We start from the raw sequence: 22,473 nt of genomic DNA on the forward strand, positions 1-22,473 counted from the left end.
ATCACAGAGCACCAGACTGGGCTCCCTGTGCTACACAGGGACTTCTCACCAGCTGTCCATCTTAAACCAATAGTGTATATATGTTGATGCCACTTTCTCCATTCGTCTCACTCTCTCCCTCCCCCACTGTTTCCACGTATTTTTTAATATTACTGGCATTTTACTACGTGATCAAATACTCTTCCTAAATATACTTTTAAAGACTCTTTAATAATTATATAGATAATGTCACCACTTATAAAGGCTACGGAATTTTATGGAGTATATTGGTATTCCCCGTACCAACCTTAAAAATATTTTTATAATTGTGAAATGGTTTGACAGTATTTTTAAAAGTTAAACTGTATTAACTACTATAATTTAAAAAGAGTGAATATGTAAAGTTTCAACTCATATTAGGAAATTTACCATGGGATTATATCACTGACTACAAAATAGCATATTAATCATTAAGACAAGGCTGATTCATTAGTCAATAAGAGGAGGTGATTAAAAATTTGTATGTACAAAAATCACATGATATTTTGTGCTGACCAATCAAACTGGATACATTTGAAGCTATATGCAATTTAGAAGCTCCAGCGAAGGGGACTCAAGAAAGCTATCTAGAGGAAAAGGGCTATTTTAGATATGGATATGGTAGCTCTAAGGCAAATAGTGATGAATATGTGAGTTATATTTTATGAGTTTTCATATTGAATATACATCATGATATGAAATATCTCAACTACTTGTATCATCTTCTTTTCCAATTATGTGCCCTAACTAGCAAAGAAGATTGCAAATTTTTAGCATAGATGTAATTCTCGAGTGTTTCTCTCCAAACTCTCTTCTTTCCAAATGCCCACACCCAAGTTCTGGGTACACAGCTGAATACATGATCATAGGAAATATAATCATGAATTACCAATAAAAACCTACTGGCTCAAACAACACATCTCTCAATTTCCTAGCATCCTCAAATTGATGCATGATCTTTTATCATCTGAACCAATCAAAAGTGTATCTAATTTAGCCACAGTTTACTAACATATCATATTTTGTTAGTGAACAATAGTTAAAAAGAAGAAAATAGCAACTGCCATCAAGCATCAATTTCTCAGAATCTTTTCAACATCACGTTATATTCAAACATCATTAAGAAAGAGTTGGCACCAATAGTAAGATCATTAAAGGCATCATTCACAAGTGTCAATACTGATTTCTATCAGCCTTTGGAGATGGCACAGGGCATTCTTTTACAGAAGGCATTTCAAAAGAGAAGATGGGGGAGCTTATTTTTTCTTTCTTTTTACCTCATTTCCATCTTCATCAATTATTGAGATGTAGTTGGGAACAGTCTCATTTGGATAGGACAACAGGACATCATAATGGGCTAACTCAACAGAATCCAGGCCAAATTCTTTCCACTGAGCTTGAATTTCCTTTGCAAGCTGGAAGTTTTGTTCTGTTCCAGCTAAATGCGGTATCCGTGTAAAATTACTGTTGAACAAAAATTGAAAGTAGTTAGAAATTGTTTAGTCAGCCTTTGTCTTAAGTTAACAACCAAATAAAGCAGATTTACATTAAAAAAAATACTTTCAAATGCTACACCTTAAAAAAGCAAAGTGGTACCATTATGACGTCAAATAGATTATAAAGTGTTTTAAAATCTTCATGCTCTAATTTGTACTCATTCAAGAGAAAAATCAGAAAAACTGATCTTCATAGAGAATTGGTATGTGTACACCTGTAGAGGATCTCTCCATATTAGATGAGGAAAGTGTTCTATTCTTTCCTTAAGACTCAGGCATATTTGAACTTTCATGGAATTATCTATTTATTTCACCTTGTAAAATATAATTGGAAAGTAAAAAATATTTTCAGCCAAAGATCAAGCTGTGACATTCCAAGAACTACTGATAATCACATTTATTTTAAAATAATGAACATTATAGCCAAGTGAGAAACCTTTTGATTAGCAGCCATTTTAAACTGTCTTCTTTAAGAAGTAATTTGGACATATTTACACAAGCTCAAACTGAATCTTTTATATTCCAATCACCATGCATTCTAAGTATAATACTAAAAATCAACAATGAGAATTAGTCTGACCAAGAATATCTTTAACAAATAACAAACTATGGGGCTAAAATTTTAGCTATCACAAATATTTTCAAGAATAGACTAATTTCTCATTTAGTATGTGTAGATACTGGGGCTTTTGTTTTAAAGTTCTCTTTCTTGGAAATTTGTTGTTTTCTTGAAGATTCAGTTCACTGTTATTTTCAATTTAAATCATTTCAAGGAAAAAAAATCCCATATGACAAAGCATCATATGTCATGAAACGACATTTATTCATTTCTAGCTTATAAATGTCTTGAGCTTCATGAATTTCTTATTCTAATTATGTAGGTTTTTCTAAACTCAATCTACTTCCATTCTTACAGTGATTAAAAAAAAAAAAACGAATAACTAACATAGCTAGAGTCATCCTAATTTCAAGTGTTGAATCCCTTAAAAAAAAAATAAGGAAGGAAGGGGAGTCCTGGGATTAATTTTATAATTAGAGTAAAATCATTTAAATTGTTATTTACAAAAACAGTATTACAATTCTCATTCAATAAATATTTAGAAGTTTAAAACCCTACACAGGATTTCTAATGTGTATTTGCAAAATAAAGTAATGAAAAGAACACAATTTTAAGAGGCAGCTGAGGCATCTATGCATTTCCTCATCGACCTGGAAAGAAAACATTACACAGCCAACATGTTGCTATTTTATTCCCTATTACACAAATCCAAACTGTAACATAACTAAAATAGATGCAAAGTTTGCAAATTTCCTGAAGTCATAGCTATAACTCTATTCTTACATGAAAGAATTGTTATGAGAGGCTTGATCCTGCCCACACAGACACACACACAGGAGATCATTATCAGACTTTATTATCGAAATGACTCCCCTAAAACTAAATTCCCCTGCCAAATTCATGATGAACCTCTCTATCCAAAAAACTTTATTCCTTTTTCACATTTGGTCTCTATTCCTGTCAGCATTAAGGAGTGTCAAAGAAAAAGGCGGACTGAAACCAAGCAGAACCTCGAAGGGCCCTCCCAGATACAAAAGCCCCACGGTGCCCCCATTTATATTTTGTAGTAAAAGGCTTTAATCTCCTAGGCCTTCCCTGAGTTCCAAAGAGCAGACACAAGAAATTACCATTATGGAAGTGAGCGAATACAGAAATAAAGGAAAAGTGGTAAAGCAAGAAAAGTAATGATAGTTGAAACAATATAACAATCTGATGCATATCTTTGAGCTGTTCTGCAGAAACTGAGACCCCCACATAGCTGGAGTATGGTGACTATGTGTTGACCACAAGGACATAGACCTGAGACTACTTAGAACCACAAAGTTGATGATTCAGATTTCTGAAACAACATCTGGTTACCTCATCACCAACCAATCAGAAGAAAGTCCATGAGCTGCAACCAGCTTCTCAAATGTTGTCTTTAAAAACCCTCCCCTTGAAAGCCATCTATGATTTCCGGTCATTTGAGTTTGAGGTGTCTGTTTTCTCTATTTGGCACCCTATAATAAACACCGTACTCCTTCTCCTCAACCCAGTGTCAGTAGATTGACTTTGCTGCCCATCAGGCTAGCAGACCCAAGTTTCATCAGGTAACATGATGAGTGAAATTCCTGGTAAAAGTTCTGTTGTTATCAATTGACATACAACAAGCATGCTATGATCAGCGTTAGAATCCATTCATTTGGAGAAAAGTTGATCCTAAAAATAACAAGTAGGAAAAAAAGATGTGTTTCCAAGGATAAATAAAATCAATTGCCACAAAATCGGTGTACTACAGGTTTTGCCACCGTCTTGTTATATGATCCTGGCCATGTCTTAAATTTCTCATTCATTGTGAGTGCTTAGTGGCTCAGTCATGTCTGACTCTTGAAGATCCCCATGGACTGTAGCCCACAGGCTTCTCCGTCCATGGGATTCTCTAGGCAAGAATACTGGAATCGGTTGCCATTTCTTCTTCCAGGGGATCTTCGCAACCCAGGGATGGAACCCAAGGCTCTAGTGTCTCCTGCATTGCAGATGACAGGATTCTTGGCCCTCTGAGCCATCAGAGAAGCCCTCTCATTCATACAGAAGGAGAAAATTGCTACCTCACTAATACACAAAGATCTGAGGCTCAATGAGAAGTTCCTATTTTTTTGTTTTAATCAATTGAGAAGTGTGTCACAATTTCTTGACCTACTAGAATATCAAGTTATTTTTTAATTTATTTGAATAATTTATTAACTATCCAAAATAGCTAACATCATGCATTTAAAAAATAGGCACATACATCTCTGTCTGGCTAAAAAACTTTAAATATGTCCTAAGTATCATTATGTCATCTCAATTAATAAAGGGAGCTATTGATGTATGTTTTAATACACTACATTTGGTTTATGAATGAACAATGCTTAGAGACATTAGGTGACTTAAAGACAACCAGTGAAAGGTAGAACCGGTTTTCAAATGCAGATCAGTGAAATTCTAAAACATTCCTCTAAAATAACCTTGTCCTTTATAACACGTGGAGGAAGAATGCAAAATAATGAACAAATCTGAGACTCTTACCAGGTATTACAAAACAAAAGGAAAACACAGGACAACCTTGCACGCCAAGGGAGACTGAAAAGGCAGTCCGTCCTTAATCCTCCCAGAGTCAAGTAACTTCGAAACAGTAAAGAATCTTTAGCAGTAAAGCAAAGGGTTAGAAAAGGGGAAAAGACAGATCTGAGCCTTTAATGACCCCTGACCTACAGGTATAAACAGACTGAACAGCTCCAATGGACAAATGGCAAACTGGAATTATGGGGAGTTCAGGAGGCTTCTGGAAAGTCTGTGGCCCTTGGAGGGGTGAGTGGGGGTTCTCTTCATCTCTTTTTGTGTTAATGGTGAAAATTCTTGAGTTCTAAATGATGCCAAGCAGGGCCCTGCGGGGTTTCAGGCATGGAGGCCTTTTTGTCCCCCACTTCTCTAGGCAAGACTCTACCTTCATGACCTTCCCTGAGTTCCAAAGTGCAGACTCAAACAGCTGCTAATTAAGAGAGGAACAGCCAGGAAACCACCTGAAATATGGTGAGATTAAAGGAACCAGAAAAACTCATCAAGTTTAGGAGACCCAACCACCTGAGACCCTGTACACATCCTAACCTTGTCAGTTTGCAGAAGAATGCTAATACCTTGATCCTTGTCACATAACCCTATCTGACTATTCAACCTTTTCCATTCTCCAGGGCTTCCCTGGTGGCTCAGATGGTAAAGAGTCCGCCTACAAGGCAGGAGACCCGAGTTCGATTCCTGGGTTGGGAAGATCCCCTGGAGGAGGAAATCGTTACCCACTCCGATATTTGTGCCTGGAGAATCCCCATGGACAGAGGATCCTGGCAGGTTATAGTCCATGGGGTCACAAAGTCGGACAGGACTGAGCGACTAACCCTATACACTATACTATTCTCCAGGGAGAGGAGCACAGTTTTTGAGGTACTCCCCCTCTGCCTGCCAAAGAAATAAAGTCACTCTTTCCTCCTCCATAACTGTCTCCATATTCCTGTTCATCATCGGTACACAGAGAGGCAAGATTTTGGCAACATAAACAGAAGATCTTGGTCAAGGCCATGGAGAATAAGCAAAAAGCTGAGGGCCCAGAAAGTGAGAAGGTATTCATTTTTCTTCTTTGCTGGCCACTCCACGTCACAGAGGATGAGATGGTTGGATGGCATCATTGACTCAATGGACATAAGTTTGAGCAAACTCCGGGAGATAGTGAAGGACAAGAAAGCCTGGCGTGCTGCTGTCTATGGAGTCCCAAAGAGTCAGACATGACTTGGCGACTGAATAACAACAACCGTGTCACAGGTCAGAAAAGGAAAAAGGAAGCAGAGGTAGCACCTGTCTAGGAGTGAAGATTATGTCTAGCCAGACTTCCACTTTCATTACATCTATTATACATAACTACAGTAAAAGACATGCAAGAGGCAGAAAAATTTCCACAAAAAAAAATTTTTAATTCCATATCTCTCACCAGAAATGGCCCTTATAAAGACTTGACAGATGCCCTAGCAAATTTTATTCATAGTTTTAAATTTAAAGACTATGTGTATATTCTCTCTGGTGTTAGTTGCCTCGTTATGTCCAACTCTTTGTGATCCCATGGACTGCAGCCCACCAGGCTCTTCTATCCATAAATTCTCTAGACAAGATATTGGAAAATGTAGTCATTCCCTTCTCCAGGGGATCTTCCCAACAAAGGGATCAAACCCAGGTCTGCTGCATTGGCTATCTATCTATCTGTTCACTTGCCTGTTTTTATATAAAATTATAACTTGCACTGGAGAAGGCAATGGCACCCCACTCCAGTACTTTTGCCTGGAAAATCCCATGGATGGAGGAGCCTGGTAGGCTGCAGTCCATGGGGTCGCTAAGAGTCGGACACGACTGAGTGACTTCACTTTCACTTTTCTCTTTCATGCACTGGAGAAGGAAATGGCAACCCACTCCAGTATTCTTGCCTGGAGAATCCCAGGGACGACGGAGCCTGGTGGGCTGCCGTCTATGGGGTCGCACAGAGTCAGACACGACTGAAGCGACTTAGCATAGCATAGCATAGCATAACTTGCATTCATAAAGGAATCCTTTAATCATTATCAGGACTTCAAGTATTTTGTTTTGAAAGAGTCTAAGTATTCCAATCAATTACTCAATAAAAGTGTTTTATTTTTAGTTGTCTTGCAAATACCTTTTAAATTTATTCATTTACTCTTTTTCTCCATACCAGGGATAGCTATTTCAGGAAATAGACAGCAGGTTTTTACACTAGGTCACACATATGCTCTCTAATTTCATGCTTATCATAACAGTATCACTATTCCCATTTTACAGATGTGAAAATGAGAGCTCAGGAAGGTTACATATTCACTCAAAGTTATGTTAATATCAATAGGCAAAGATGGAATTTAAACTTGTCAATGTCCGACTTCAAAGTCCAAATTTATTCTTTTGACTTAAATACATTATCTTCCTCTAAAACAGGAGTCAGCAAACTATGTTTTAAGCTGGCTCTTTACAGGAAAAGTATGCTGACACCTGCTTTAAAACATCTATCATGATAAAGTTCAGCTGAGGGTACCATCCTTTTGAGATGAAATGTGATACAAGATCTTCAATAATAAGACTTTTTTTTAAAGTCAGTTTCTGTTTATGAAATAATGGATCAAGCTTCTAAACAGAATAACAAAATTTTTCAACTTGATATAAACTTTGAAGTATCTGCTTACTACAAGAAGGTCTTGATGTTCTCTGCTTTCAACTCATCCAAAAACGCTTTCTTTACATTATGCTGTGGAATGTTAGTAGCTTCATTGGAGGACTTTATAAACCATCCTGCAAAAGACAAACAAATATAGGAATGGGGTATGAGCTTACAGACAGAGCATATTTTTCCTTATTATTTTATTTATCATATGTAAAACACAAATTGTCCATGACCTCTGGCATTAACTGAGATTTCCTAAAGTTTTCTCTTGCCTACCTCCATCGGAAAAAAAATCATGCAGACAGACTTAATTACAAATCAGTCACAATATATTTTAATCCAATTTCATTATGTATTGCTGTTATTCTAAGAAATGCTTTATGATATTAGCACTAAAATTAAATACACTTCAACTAATGGGGAAAAGGAAAGCCGAAAGGAGATCCACCTTCTTTCTCCTTCAAGCTTCTATCCCCAGTGACTACTCCTCTGCTGACCCAGAAGAAATATTTAGTAGATGTTTAATGAATTATGAACATATTTCATGTACATAAATCATTTCAAAGAGTTGAAGGCAATTCAGTCTTGTAATCTGTTCTGGTTCTGACATTAAAACAAAGTGTGATAAAATATTCTGTGCTTCCAGTTGAAGGCAGGCTTGAGAAGTCCAACTTCAGAGAGCTACAATGAAACTGCAAGACACCCAACATCTCTGCAAGACAGAGGCTAGAGGCAACGGGCAGGCAGTTCGCCCAAGACCATGATCCCTTGTAGTTGGCTTCATGACAGATATTCAGCTAAATGATACGATTTGTGCATAAATGGTTACCAAAACCACCCAGCTAGCTTTCATGGAGCTTTCCAATTATTAATCACATACATGCTACACACATGCATATATACATGTGTATTGAAATAAACGGTTGGCAGCAAATGGAAATACAGTTCCACCAGTATGTTTAACAAACGAAAAAAGGGACTTGGAAATGACTTTAAGATCAGAGCACATGGGGGATGAAATGCTTGAATCGAGATCTGAAAAATGAGTTGGATAAAGAGGATGGAGGCTGTGGGAGGGAAGGAGCAGAGAATCCTAGGGAAAAATTAACATTAATAAAGAATGCACTCTGTGTAAGCCACTGTATGGGGCCAGGGCAACACTGGGTACACACTCAGTCGCTTCAGTCGTGTCTGACTCTTTACAGCCCCGTGGACTGTAGCCTGCCAATCTCCTCTGTCCACGGGGTTCTCCAGGCAAGAATACTGGAGTGGGTTGACATGCCCTCCTCCAGGGGATCTTCCCAACCCAGGGATTTAACCTGAGTCTCCTGCATTGCAGGTTGATTCTGTACCCACTGAGCCACCTGGGAAGCACAAGGGCAACACTAAGAAGCACAAAATGCTTCTAAAAGACAGAGAAGACTTCCCTGGTGGTACGATGGATGGGAATCCACTTGCCAACACAGGAGACACAAGCTGGATCCCTGGTTCGGGAAGACTGTACATGCCAGGGGCAACTAAGCCTCAGTGTCACAACCGTTGAACCTAGAAGCCAAGAGGTCCAACTGTTGAGCCGTGTGACCCCCACTCCTGGCAACTAGAAAGCTCGAGCACAGCAAGACCCATTGTGGCCAAAAAAAAAAAAAAAGACACATAAAATCCTAATCTTTGTGCTAATCTTGCCGAGTGAATTTCCCACATTTTCAGTTGAGACAAGTGAAACTCAAGGTGGCCGGTGTCCTTAATGAGCACACTTATCTCACCTAAGCCCCACAGCAACCCTGATATCCACATTAGTTATGAGCACAATGTGGTTCAAAGGGCACAAAGCAAGCAAAAAGAGACTGAGTTCGAGCCAACCTAGCAGGTTTATTGGAGAAGGAAATGGCAGCCCACTCCAGTATTCTATGCTGGAGAATCCCATGGCAGGCTCCTCTGTCCATGGGGTTGCAAGAGTCGGACATGACTTAGCGACTAAACTACTATTCCTAGCAAGTTTATGCCCTGGTCTTCTAAATCCCAGAAAGAGAGCCCAGAATTCATAGTAGGGGTAAACTACCTGGGGATACCTTACACTAGTCTTGTGCATTGAAGTACAATTAGAAGCATCTCCTCACCAGGAAAGAATAAAGTGCCAATTTACTATTCCCAGTAAGTTACAGATATTATTCTTTCAAAGATTGACAAACTGAGGCTAAGAGACTTCCTCACTTGCTCAAGGTCAGGAAGAAGTTGCAGAGTCTTTAAGAAAAATCTCAGCGTTGCTCCCTGATTACCTTGGAGAGTTGGGTTAGGTCTGCAAATTAGTACACAGGGGAAAACTTGAAAGCACTGCTGTTAAAGTTCTGTTCAGAGCACTGACAATAAGGTCAGCCAGTTACTAACTGTTCCTCTATTACTTACTTCCAAAAAGAGAGAAAGGGGCTCCTGAGAAGCAATGCTCAGCGCTCTCCTCAATGTACACAAGACTAGATAAAGACCCCGAAGAGGTAAGAGTCGTTTCTTACAAAGCTTCTTGGACAACCTAGCAAATGCCCCCCAGATCCTGCAGAAAGGTGCCAATTTCTCGCAGGCCTGCAGCCGGTGGAACTTTCTCAAGTTCAGTTTCAGGGTTTCTGCACTCTCCTCCTGACCCTGGGTGCCTGTCCTACAGCAGCCCGTTCAGAACGCAAACGTGCACCGTCCCCGGCAACTAAGTCCCACCTAACTCGCGGGAGCTGGTCCGCACGCCCCCCAGCCCGATCCCCGCCCCGGAGCCCAGCAGCAGTATCCCCCGTGGCAGGGGGCCCCGGAGCCCGGCGGGCCGCGGGGCAGCCGGGCGGGCGGGGGCCGAGCATGGCGCGGACCCCCGTCCTCCCCTCGTACCTAAAAGGAAGCCGAGGACGAAGAGGCCGGCGCCCAGCACCACGGCCCCCGCGCAGAGCCGGCGCGGACGGCGCCAGGCCACCGAGGCCGAGTCGGTTTCGTGAAGCGGGTTCCACATCACGGCGCGCGGCAGCGGGGCCTCCGGGACCTTGCGGCGGCACCGCTGCAGCCTCGTGGGCGGCTGGGCAAGAGCGCCTTTCCCCGCCCCGCGCGGATCAGCCCGGCCGCCGGGAGTGCGCTCCCCGCCCGGGCTCCGCGGATTCCGCCCCGAGACTCGGTCCGCTCGATTCTCAACCAATCCGGGAGAGCGAGAGGAGGAGCCGTCCCGGAGCAAACCCCGACTCCGCGGAGAGGTGCTTAAAAAAGAGAAAAAGTTTAGCTTGAGGATTTCTAGCCCTTATTTTAAAATGAAAGGAAAAGGAGGAACAAAGGGAAGGAGGAAGCGGAGGACAAACGCTTCTCCTTTCTACACTCCCAGGCCACAGTCCTATGGACAGAAAGAAAACTGCTTCAAGCGGAATTCAATGGAAGGGTCCTCTATTTTTTTCTGTCTAGGAAAACACATTTTCCAGGCTAGTTGGTAGGCTAAATTATTTCTCAAGAACTTTTTCTCGGACCTGAGATCCCACTCGACTCTTTGCGACCCCGTAAACTGTATAAACTTTTTCCTGGAGAAACCGGGATTCTCCAGGCCAGAATACTGGAGTGGGTAGCCTGTCCCTTCTCCAGGGTATCTTCCCAACCCAGATATGGAACCGGAGTCTCCTGCAGTGCAGGCGGATTCTTTACCAACTGAGCCATCACGGGAGCCCCATTAAATACTATTACAGCCCTGTAATTAGTTTGTGATGGACAGGGAGGCCTGGCGAGCTGCAATTCATGGGGTCGCGAAGAGTCGGACACGACTGAGCGACTGAACTGAACTGAATGAGGAAAATCCAGTAGAAAACGGTGGTGCCCTGTTTTGGCACTGATTTGGATTCAGGGAGTGAACTTTGATGTCAATGTGAGTTAGCGCTCTGCAGTTTTTCCTAGTGAAGATCACTGATATTAATAAACTATTAGGAAATTATTCCTGCCTTTACATTACACAGCCATTTTTTTTTTTAAGAAATGATACTGGTATTTGCTGAAGGCGGCGACTTTATCTCGTTTCATATCCCAGCTGCACTTGGCCCTCTATTACGTTGTGGGCGTGAAAATCAGTCTTTGTTGAATTAACCTGGCAAGTCTGGCGCTATGTCGCTTCAGTCGTGTCTGACTCTGTGCGACATCGCACATAATTTTACCCTTGTTCAGATCAGATCAGTCGCTCAGTCGTGTCCGACTCTTTGCGACCCCATGAATCGCAGCACGCCAGGCCTCCCTGTGTCCATCACCAACTCCCGGAGTTCACTGAGACTCACGTCCATCGGGTCAGTGATGCCATCCAGCCGTCTCATCCTCTGTCGTCCCCTTCTCCTCTTGCCCCCAATCCCTCCCAGCATCAGAGTCTTTTCCAATGAGTCAACTCTTCGCATAAGGTGGCCAAAGTACTGGAGTTTCAGCTTTAGCATCATTCCTTCCAAAGAAATCCCAGGGCTGATCTCCTTCAGAATAGACTGGTTGGATCTCCTTGCAGTCCAAGGGGGCTCTCAAGAGTCTTCCCCAACACCACAGTTCAAAAGCATTCGGCGCTCAGCCTTCTTCTCAGTCCAACTCTCACATCCATACATGACCACAGGAAAAACCGTAGCCTTGACTAGACGGACGTCTGTTGGCAAAGTAATGTCTCTGCTTTTCAATATGCTATCTAGGTTGGTCATAACTTTCCTTCCAAGGAGTAAGCATCTTTTAATTTCATGGCTGCAGTCACCATCTGTAGTGATTTTGGAGCCTAGAAAAATAAAGTCTGACACTGTTGCCACTGTTTCCCATCTATTTCCCATGAAGAGATGGGACCGGATGCCATAATCTTCGTTTTCTGAATGTTGAGCTTTACACCAACTTTTTCGCTCTCCACTTTCACTTTCATCAAGAGGCTTTTAGCTCCTCTTTACTTTCTGCCATAAGGGTGGTGTCATCTGCATATCTGAGGTTATTGATATTTCTCCCGGCAATCTTGATTCCAGCTTGTGTTTCTTCCAGTCCAGCGTTTCTCATGATGTACTCTGCATATAAGTTAAATAAACAGTTGGTATCTAAAGGATGACAATAACCACAGGCTTTATAAAATCAATGATGTTCTTAAAATCTGCAAGGGAAACTGCATGCATGGCCTTTAGCTGGGAGTGCTTAATGGGAACATTGTAATTAACAAATCCTGGAAATAGCAGAGCTTGAACCTGCTGGAGATAACAAGAAACTTTGGGCCCTGGGAGCTGCTGGAGGGGTAGTCAAGGAAAGCAGACAGGTTACTTTGGGAAAGGCAGAGAGTGAGGAGAGGCAGGGCTAGATGGTAGAGAGTCTCAGGTACTGTATATAAAGAATTTCTGAGCTAAGTGAAGAGATATGGGAGAATTAAAATGTCAACAGTGAACCAAGTCAACTACTAGATGACCTAGGACAGGTTAGGGTTAGGGAACCCTAATCCTAACCCTTAATATCTTTCTAACAATACCTTTTATTTCTTGAATGTTGCCTAATGTTCTTGTTGTCAAATCTAACCAAGAATGGTGGAAGAAATACTCACTGAGCACTTTCTAAACAAGACACTTTATATATACATTAACTTGTTTAATCATTGGTACGTTTCATAGTTGATACTATCACTTTTTTCATTTTACACATAGAAAAACTGAAACTTAATTAGATGGAATAAATTACTCAAAGTCACAAAGCTAAAACATAATCCAATGCTTATCTTACTCTAAATCACTGTCCTGTCTACCCTGAGCATGGGATATATTTGCTAAGAGCTCTGCTTATATTGGGAGGAGCACTGAGCTTGAAGTCAGAAGACTTGGACATAAGCTTCAGTTCTGGTCCTGTCTAAACCCTAAATCCTCAAGAATGACATAATGTATCATCTCATTTGTAAAAAAAAGAAAGACGATCATCTAATAACATTATTAAGAACTGTTGATAAAGATGTTCTGAAGGTCATATGTGACTGTAAATGAGGCAAATTATATTTATTAAATACAAGAAGTGTTTTTGAACAATGTAAGAACTACATGACAATTTAGTTAATACCCTTTATGATGAGGTAGGCTACATTTGATAATGATAATTTGTCATCTTATAGAAAGGACTCCTTCTCCCCTCATGAAGCATACAGTTTAGCAGGAAAGACAAAGCTTTTATGAGTAATTAATGACTAATTAATATCATGAGCACATTCTATATGGTAAGCACTTACTATATGCTTTGAAAGGTAATTTTATTTGATTACCAAGATTTTGCCCAAAAGAATTTGAAATCTCTAAGAACTGCTTTTACAAGCCACACTAGATTTTTCTATTGTCATTTTTATTATTTCCATTTTATAGCTGAAGAAACTAAGCTTTAGTGAAGTTAAATTACTCCCTCCCCTACAAAAACACACGTGTTTTCTTTGATAAGTGTTGGATCACATTATACTTCTTTCTTTGACTATTGAGGAAAGATTATAGATGACCTTTATATAAGGACTTGTAGAAAAGTCCAAAATCCAGTGGAACATGCTCTTATTTCTCTTGATTATAACATTTATCATTCTATATTGTAACTGTGTTTATATGTTTATCTTCCTGAATATTGTGATCTTTTTCGAGGTCAGGTACTTTATTTGACACATGTTTATACCCATAATATTTGGCACAAAATAACTATTTGATAAATATGCATTCATTAAACAAATAAATGAATGATTGAAGAACAATTTTAATGCTAAAAAGGAAAGCCTTTTGCTTGCTAATTCACTATGTAATATGTCACCTAGTGACAAATGAAGAGTCTGTCATCCCTATACCTTGCCTGGGTACCTATTTGAGTTTTCAAAAGCACTGATTTCATACGATACTCTCCCCAACCTTGAACCACTTACTTCCTCCACACATTGATTATGATTCACAAATTCCCAAGGAAAAACAAATACAAACAAGTTGCAAAATACAACTCTTATTTCCACTTTTATATGCATAATATTTTCTCTTAAGAGCCTGCTTAAAAACACTTATGTTGTGTTCTTGATATTCATAGACATTTGCTACTAACACATTGATCTCTGCTGCTGCTGCTGCTAAGTCGCTTCAGTCGTGTCCGACTCTGTGCGACCCCATAGACGGCAGCCCACCAGGCTCCCCCGTCCCTGGGATTCTCAAGGCAAGAACACTGGAGTGGGTTGCCATTTCCGTCTCCAATGCATGAGAGTGAAAAGTGAAAGTGAAGTTGCTCAGTCGTGTCCGACTCTCAGCGACCCCATGGACTGCAGCCCACCAGGCTCCTGCATCCATGGGATTCTCCAGGCAAGAGTCCTGGAGTAGGGTGCCATTGCCTTCTCCGAACACACTGATCTCTAGTTTTCCTTAATTTTATGTGTTAACCTTTTTTTGCACATTTTATTCTCTTATTCCCTTTCAGGTTTTAAGCTTCTTGGTACCAGGAACAATATCATGTTCCCATCTATTTTCCAGAGTTATCACAATGCTTTGTATATAGAAACATCCTTTTGAATGATTGGATGACATTATACTAAGAGTTGAAGCAATTATGAGGTATGAGAGATGATTTCTATTACTGAAGAACTTTATTCAAAGGAGGAAGATAAGGCCTAAATAGACAGATAAATTACAATACCAGAAAGCAAAGATTATGAGCCAAGAAGAATAGCAATAGCTGATGTTCAGGAAGCATTATGGGCTCCACATTTATACCTAATGATTCATATTAACCTCATTAGTGTTTGTTTGAAGAATACCTTGAAATATTTCATAGTGTCATATGCCCATCCATACACACAAAAATTGTGTGGCATAACTTTTTAGGTAGGTGAACAAGATAAGCTAAAATGTGACCTGACCATCCTCTTCATCTTCCGGTGCATGAAATAATATATTTAGAATAGAAATATTAAATGAAGGAAACAGCACTCGCAAGTATAGTGTTTGTACATGAAAACGTAGTAGTTGCATCTGTATTAGTGACCAAGTCTTACAGCATCTCTCGACTGAAAACTCCGCCTGTCGGGCCTGGCAGAGCGCTTCTCACATAATGCGTGCATGCTGTGGCGTCAGTCGTGTCCAGCTCTGCAACCCTATCAACTGTAACCCACCAGGTTCCTCTGTCCATGGGATTCTCTAGATAAGAATACCAGAGTGGGTTGCCATGCCCTCCTCCCGGGGACCTTCCTGACCCAAGGATTGAACCTGGGTCTTTCTATGTCTCCTTCATTGGCAGCCAAGTTCTTTACTACTAGTGCCGCCTGGGAAGACTCTGTCACCTAATACTTATACAATAAAAGCTTTTAAATGCATGAAGTGTACAGCAACTACTAGATGATGACTAGTTACTACCTAGTTACAAAACTCTTTTAAACAAGAAACAGTATAGTGCAAAATACAATCTATCTATTATTTAATTCAGTAATGAGAAAAAGTATTTTTGTCCTTTACTATTATATGCTCATAAAGGTATTTTATTCATTCTGAAAAGCATTTCTTAAAATTAACACCAAGGGCCAAGAACTGGTCTGGGTCACAAACACCAAACTAATAAGATTTTTCTTTGCTTCAGTTGGGATTTCTTACTCCTGGAACTTTGGCAAAAACAGGTTGCAAAGTCTTGTGAGATGAAAAATTAAGTACAATCTAAACCCAAGTATGTAATCTCTGTTGGTTATTAGATCTACAAGACTGTTATATGAGTTGCTATAGTAACTACACATAGAGCATTATAGGCACAGTGTCTTGGTCAGCATTTCAGGTAAATACGCCAAACACATAAGAGTATCCTTGAAGAATCTTTGAAATGACACCAATGTTTCATTTTTGAGAAAGTAGATTTTAAACTCTAGAATATTTAGATTTAAACATAGAAATGTTTAGGTAATCAGATTATGTATTATTCCATTAATTACTTAGTATTTCAAAACTGTGGTTTGTGATATTTAAGAGAATTTGGTCTATTCAATTAGACTTGATTCTAATATAAGCTATATAATTGAATAATTCAGTTACCTACTATCTTTATATGCAGTTTTTTTCTGAAATATGTAAAAGAAGTTAATATTCTCCATAATTACAAATTAAAATTTTAGACTGATGAGAATTAATTTTAAGTTCCTGATAAGATTTGTTAGATGATTGAATTGCCTAAAAATTAACAGAATACATTACATGTATAAATGCTGCTTAAAATGTTTAATAGTATTTAATTAACTAAGTGTGTAAACATAATACTAAAATTATAAAAGATCCCAGAGTTATTGTTAAAATTTATTAGATTTACAAATTGAATAAGATACATATGCAGAAATTAAGGAAGTTAAAGAACAAGTTTTTTTTTTATTTCTAATTTCAATCAACCAAATAATAATTATAAAAGTTGAAGTAAAATTCTGAATAGATTTTTTAATATATATAAAACCTTCCCTTAAGGACATTTAAAAAGATTTTTAAAATATTGCAACACAGATCCTCAGAGAGTTTAGTAAGGTGAAATGCTAGTTCCCCAATGAACACTTTCTCTTCCGGACTAGATGACATCACTTCTCTTAAACTGTCTGGCATTCCTTCTCAGTTTCCTTTGCCAGCTCCTCCTTTACCAGCCCTTTAACTGTTAGGCTGCCTTAAGCCTCTGCCTTTGGCTCTGGGTTCTCTTCTTTCTGTAGCATCCCTTGAGGTGATTTTAAACTCCAAGCACCATCATGCCCTGGCAGAAACTGCTCACCAAACATATTTCCTATTTCCTAGGCATACAACTTAGACCACAAGTCTCATTCTCCCTTGAAGTTAAGTAGGCCTATATTACTGTGTAAGAGATAATAAAATATACAAGAAAGTATTATATACCACTGCCAAGCTAATACTTCCTACATAATCCTCTCTCTATTCACCTCAATTATGTGGCTGAATACGCAAGATCTAGCAGAGATATCAGAGGCTCTAGGGAATGGTATAGCCTCAAAATACAAAAAGCATCAATTTCTGAATCACTGTTTGGAGGAATGACCAGCACTCAAGAATGTCCGTTGGACTTTATAAAAAAAAAAAACTTCTAATTTTTTAATCCAATAGATACATTACAGAAGTCAGTGTCACTAAGTTTCACTTATCTCGATAGAATCCTCTAGTTTTTCACATTTGTTGTCTGCCAAGACTTCACACCCAAGATCCAGAATTAAACGTTCCATTGTTGAATTGAGATCTCCACCTGAGCGTCTACCAGGCCACTCAAACTTCACATGAACAGAGCATAGCTGAGTGACTGACAATCAGTGTTAGTAAGGGTTCTACAGAGAAGCAAAGCTAAAAGGCTATGTAGAAATATATGGAAGAGGAGATTTATCATGGGAATTTGCTCATATGGTTATGGAGGTCAAGAAGTCCCACAGTCTGCTGTCTGAATGCTGGAGAGCTAGGAGAGCTGATGTTAAAATTTAGTCCTGGTCTGAAAGCCTGAGAAGGGGTGTGGGGGGATACGTCTCTAGTCTTCAAGTCTGAGGCCCAAGAACCACTTCCTCTGATAGCTGAGAGCAGGAAAAGATGAGCAAGAAGAAAGTCACCGTTCCTTCACCTGTTTGTTCAATTAAGACCCCAATCACACTGGTAAAAGTGAATCTTTACTCATTTTACTGGATCAGATGCTAGTCTCTTCCAGAGAGACCCTCACAGATACAACCAGTACTAATGCTCTGCAGCTCTGGGGGCATCCCTTAGTCCAGTTAAGTTGATCACTCACTTCACCACCACCCCCAACACCTTCACTTTCCGCTCTCCAACATCACCCCATCTCCAGCCAGACTTCTCTGTTGGCTCTATCTGAATAAATGACACCATTCTCCATTGTTGTTCAGGATAAACGCCAAAGTCATTCTTTATCCACTTACTTATGAAATATTTATTGAGAGTCTCCTCTGCATCAGGAAGTATGCCAGGTACAGCATATACAACAGTAAACAAAATAAACCTGGTAGCTCTTCTCTCTTTCAGTCAAACCTGACCCCCAACAGGGTCCTCCTAAAAGATATATACAATCACATTTGATTTTTTTTAAATATTTGTTTTATTTATTTATTTTATTTGGATTTGCTGGGTCCTGGTTGCAGCACATGGGATTTGTACTTGCAGCATGTGGGATCTAGTTCCCTGCCTGAGGATTGAACTTGGGCCCCCTGTCTTGAGAACTCAGAGTCTTAGCCACTGGACCACCAGGGAAGTCCTTCACATTTGATTTCTTGCTTGAAAATCTTCACCTTTACTCTTTTTCCCTACAAAATAAACTGTAATTTTTTTCATCAAGATATATATATAATTTTTTCCCAAGACCTTATACAAATCTATTCTTATAGTGGACACCTTGAAAACCTCATGCTTCTGGGTGCAGTTATTAATAGTTAAATGAAGAATAGATGCCTAATTCAGCTTAGAGGAAGGTCTTTCTTTGCTGTGGTGTTGAATTGGAAATTGAGGTGGCTGGAAGGGTTATGTATGTACCCAGTCAGCTTCTGGCTACCACATGTTCACAGAGAACTAAGGTTAACTAGAAAGTAGAATAAAGCACATGACCAGGGAGGAGCAGAAATAGTATTAGAAATGGAGTATTCCCTTAACTCCTGACCTTCAAGATCTTGATTCCAGGTTTTATTGAGACCAAGTGTTGTTCCTACCTTCGGGTTCTGAGAGATACTCTTATTTATCCTCATAATAAACACCTACCCTTTGCCCACTCTCCCTTTTAGTGAAACTAACTTTACTTTATTTTACTAGCAACATTTAATCCTCAATAATTAAGCTCTCCAGCCACATCTCTTATTCAACACTACTCCCCCATTCTCCTCTGCTATCACCTATCATAAAAAACTTGTCACACAGAATTGTAAGTGGTTTCTGAAACATTCTTGGCTGTTTTGTGGCACTGAACTTTGTAAAATTTGTCTCATTTGCCTCAAATGTCCATTACCACTTAACTTTCTGGGAGTGTTCTGGTTACACATTAAGGTTCTTCTCAAATATCATCTCTGCTTTCCACTTTTTCTGGACTTTGGTAAGAAGATGTTTTCATTTTCTGTGTTGCTGTAGTATGCCACCTACATATCTGTTACAGTGTGAAGGAAATGAAATCACTCTAGAAAGCTTTTCTTTCATATTAGACTAACTCAAGTGCGGGAATGGCTTTTATGCGGGAATGGCTTTTAATTCTGAAAACTATTTGAGTTAGTCTCTATTTTGAGAGTATTTCTAATTTATAGAAATGTTTGTCATTAAGCCAATCAAATAGAGTTCTTTAAAAATTAACTTTGGCAATATCATTGGAAGTAGAAAAATATCACACACTTATACATACATCAGTTCAGTTCAGTTCAGTCGCTCAGTCGTGTCTGACTCTTTGCGAACCCCATGAATCGCAGCACGCCAGGACTCCCTGTCCATCACCAACTCCCAGGAGTTCACTCAGACTCACATCCCTCGAGTCAGTGATGCCATCCAGCCATCTCATCCTCTGTCGATAGATGTACATAAATGTACAGGCAGACACAAACACAGACCTTATGGCTCTAAACTTTTAGCCAAGAAGCAGATAGGGTAGGGGTCCCTCAAGAAAGAAAACCAGACAAGGATTTCTTTATGTAAGAAAAGCCATTTTTGTGATTGAAGCTTGGCCACAATGCTTGTTCTTGGACAGGTATCAGTAATTAATGATCTTATAAGAACAAATTAATTCTTGCTATCAGGCAGGAGAAGTAACAATAATGAAGATAATAAATTAGTTGTAAAGACTGTTACAATGGTAAAGATTAACCAGAAACACATTTTTGAGCTGTTTTGCAGAATTCAAACCCCCTTGAGGACTCAATCACTTAATCAGCTGGAACCTAAGAAATGATGATGTTGACCCTTTCTGAACTCCATCAACTACAACTTGGATTCTGTCAAACTTTGCCCAATTCTATACTGAATTCTCCTCTGCTCAAATCCCTTCATGAGTATGTATGTACCCTTAGCTTACAAGTTGCCCTATTTTGCTGTTCAGAAAGAAACTTCCTTGGGAGAAAGATCCCCAGAATTCTCCGTACTTGCTGCTAGTAATAAATACTTCCTTCTCCCCACTCTTCACTCCCCACAACAAATGGTTGTGCCATTTGGCTGACACCCACCAGGAGGCGAATCCTATTTTTTGGTAACAATATAATAATACAAAACTCACAAGTTTAGAAGAGTAATAGTTGGATCTAAATTGTGTTCAAACTCATTGGGGTTTTTTTTTGCAGACCCTGGAGCTCTGCTCTATTTGCATTTTAAAACTTTCCAGTCTTTATTTAAGGGACCTGATTTTTTTTTTTTTTTTTTTTTGAAGGCTTTGTCCCTTCTGTTAAAGGCTTTGCCTTTTTTGTGAGTACTCATTTGGCACTTTGACCTGAATCTTTTGAAACTGGGCTGCTTCTATTGGAAATGTGTGCTAAGCCTTTGGTCGGATTCCTTTGGAACCAGGCTGTTCCTATTGAAACTATGCTGTTTAGGATTTTTCTTTTTTTTTTTTTCTCTAGAGTAAAACCTCTAAGAAATGGAGTCCAAGTTATCTAAAAGTTTTGATCTTGCCCTCTCATTTCAGAGACTCCAGCTGGTTTTATGAATAAAAACAATAGTCCCTCCTCATGCAAATTTCTATCTAAATGGACCTACTTAACCAAAAGTAATGTAGAACATTGATCTCTATTATGGGGAACTTTTTGAACTCCCCAAACCTACTTTTCTTAAACCTAAATTAGACAGCCATGGCTCTAAAATTGTCAGAACTGAATGGGATGCTTATTTCAATTGGTATTTCAAGGCTTCCAGGTGTTACCAGACATCTAAAATTGTCTCTCTGCAAAATACAATTTTCAAATTAACTGAGGCAAACAAATAGTTGAAGACAAGATGGCTTCTGAGGCCTCTCTCTCCGTCCCCCTGCCCCAGATCTTTTTATCCAGATGCATGGCCGCCGTATTTGTGCTCAGGCCCCCCTCCACCGCCATCTTTCTCTTTCTGTTCTGCACTGTCTACACCTTCTCTATAACTTCTGCTTCTTCATTCCATTTCTCTCACCAAATTTCCCTTTTTTTCCCCTAAACCTTTCCCCACTTCCTCCTCCTATGGACTTATTAGAACCTGTCCTTTAAAGTTAACTCTTCTGAGAAGCCAAACAAACCCCAAGTTTTTTATGTTCCCTGGACTAAGGCCAAATTGTGAGCCATAATTAAAGAGTTTCCAAAAGTAACGAAGGACCAAACCCTCTCCACAGGTTTGCTGAAGAACTTAACTTGTTTATCAAACTTTCCAACCTGTTTTTTGTTTGTTTTTTCTGATCTATGTCTGTTACTTTACATGCTTTTTGGTGAGAGTCAAGCTAAACATTGGATGAAATTTGTCCAGAGAGAACTTCCTGAAAGAGATTTAGAAAAACAAATTCCTAACTTTTGGCAAGAAGCTAGAACATTCTCTTGAGAAATCGACCCAGCTCTTAGAGTGGCTTTTCTTAAGCCTATTGATTGGAACAAAATTCAGGTTAGCACACAAAAATCCAATGAACCATCTCATAGCTATTATAATCAACCAGATTTTTTTCAGAGAAAAGTCTCATCTTCCTTCAGATGTTGAATCTACTTGGGTAGTCTTTAACTCTTTGTTTGTTAACATGCTGAACTGGCATCTTTCTTTTTAAGCTAAAAGGACCAGGGTGTAACAAGAAACTATGTCCACTCCAGATTTAGTAAACTTGGCAAATCAGCTCACTTGTACTCAAGATGAGTCATCTAAGAAAAAGATTGCTGAAATTTTTAATTTTCAACTCCATCAAATGAAGATTCCCAAACCTGAAGTTCCCAGACAAAACCAAAGTCCTCCTAATTTCTGCTATTATTGAAGCAAGCTAGGACTTAGGAAAAAAGACTGTCACAAACTTAAGTGTTTACAGATACCTTCAGCCATCTAACATTTTTCAGTGTCCTCCTGATTCCTGATGACCCAAAGGGATGCGAAAGATACTATGTTCTTGATATCCAGAGCCACTTCAAACGATGGTAGGACCTTAGCTACAAATGAAGCACAACCCACATTTCTGTTCCTCTATGCTCTGCTATGCTTAGTCACCCAGTCCTGTACGACTCTTTGCAACCCCATAGACTGTAGCCCACCAGGCTCCTCCGT

General features: G+C 39.5%; 1 protein-coding gene across 1 annotated transcript in view; it reads right to left on the minus strand.

Moving 5' to 3' along the window:
- The window catches only part of FOLH1B (folate hydrolase 1B), a 71,609-nt gene extending 61,189 nt beyond the window's left edge, over positions 1–10,420 (minus strand). Inside the window, exons 1-3 of the mRNA XM_006075174.4 lie at positions 10,166–10,420; positions 7,323–7,428; positions 1,296–1,482 (exon numbers count right to left, since the gene is read on the minus strand). Of these exons, the coding sequence (XP_006075236.2) occupies positions 1,296–1,482; positions 7,323–7,428; positions 10,166–10,283 (411 nt within the window). The 5' untranslated portion in view covers positions 10,284–10,420. The remainder of the gene's footprint in view (positions 1–1,295; positions 1,483–7,322; positions 7,429–10,165) is intronic.
- Positions 10,421–22,473: the final 12,053 nt, after the last annotated feature.

Source organism: Bubalus bubalis, chromosome 5 (genome assembly GCF_019923935.1).
Source record: "Bubalus bubalis isolate 160015118507 breed Murrah chromosome 5, NDDB_SH_1, whole genome shotgun sequence".
Taxonomy (NCBI): domain Eukaryota; kingdom Metazoa; phylum Chordata; class Mammalia; order Artiodactyla; family Bovidae; genus Bubalus; species Bubalus bubalis.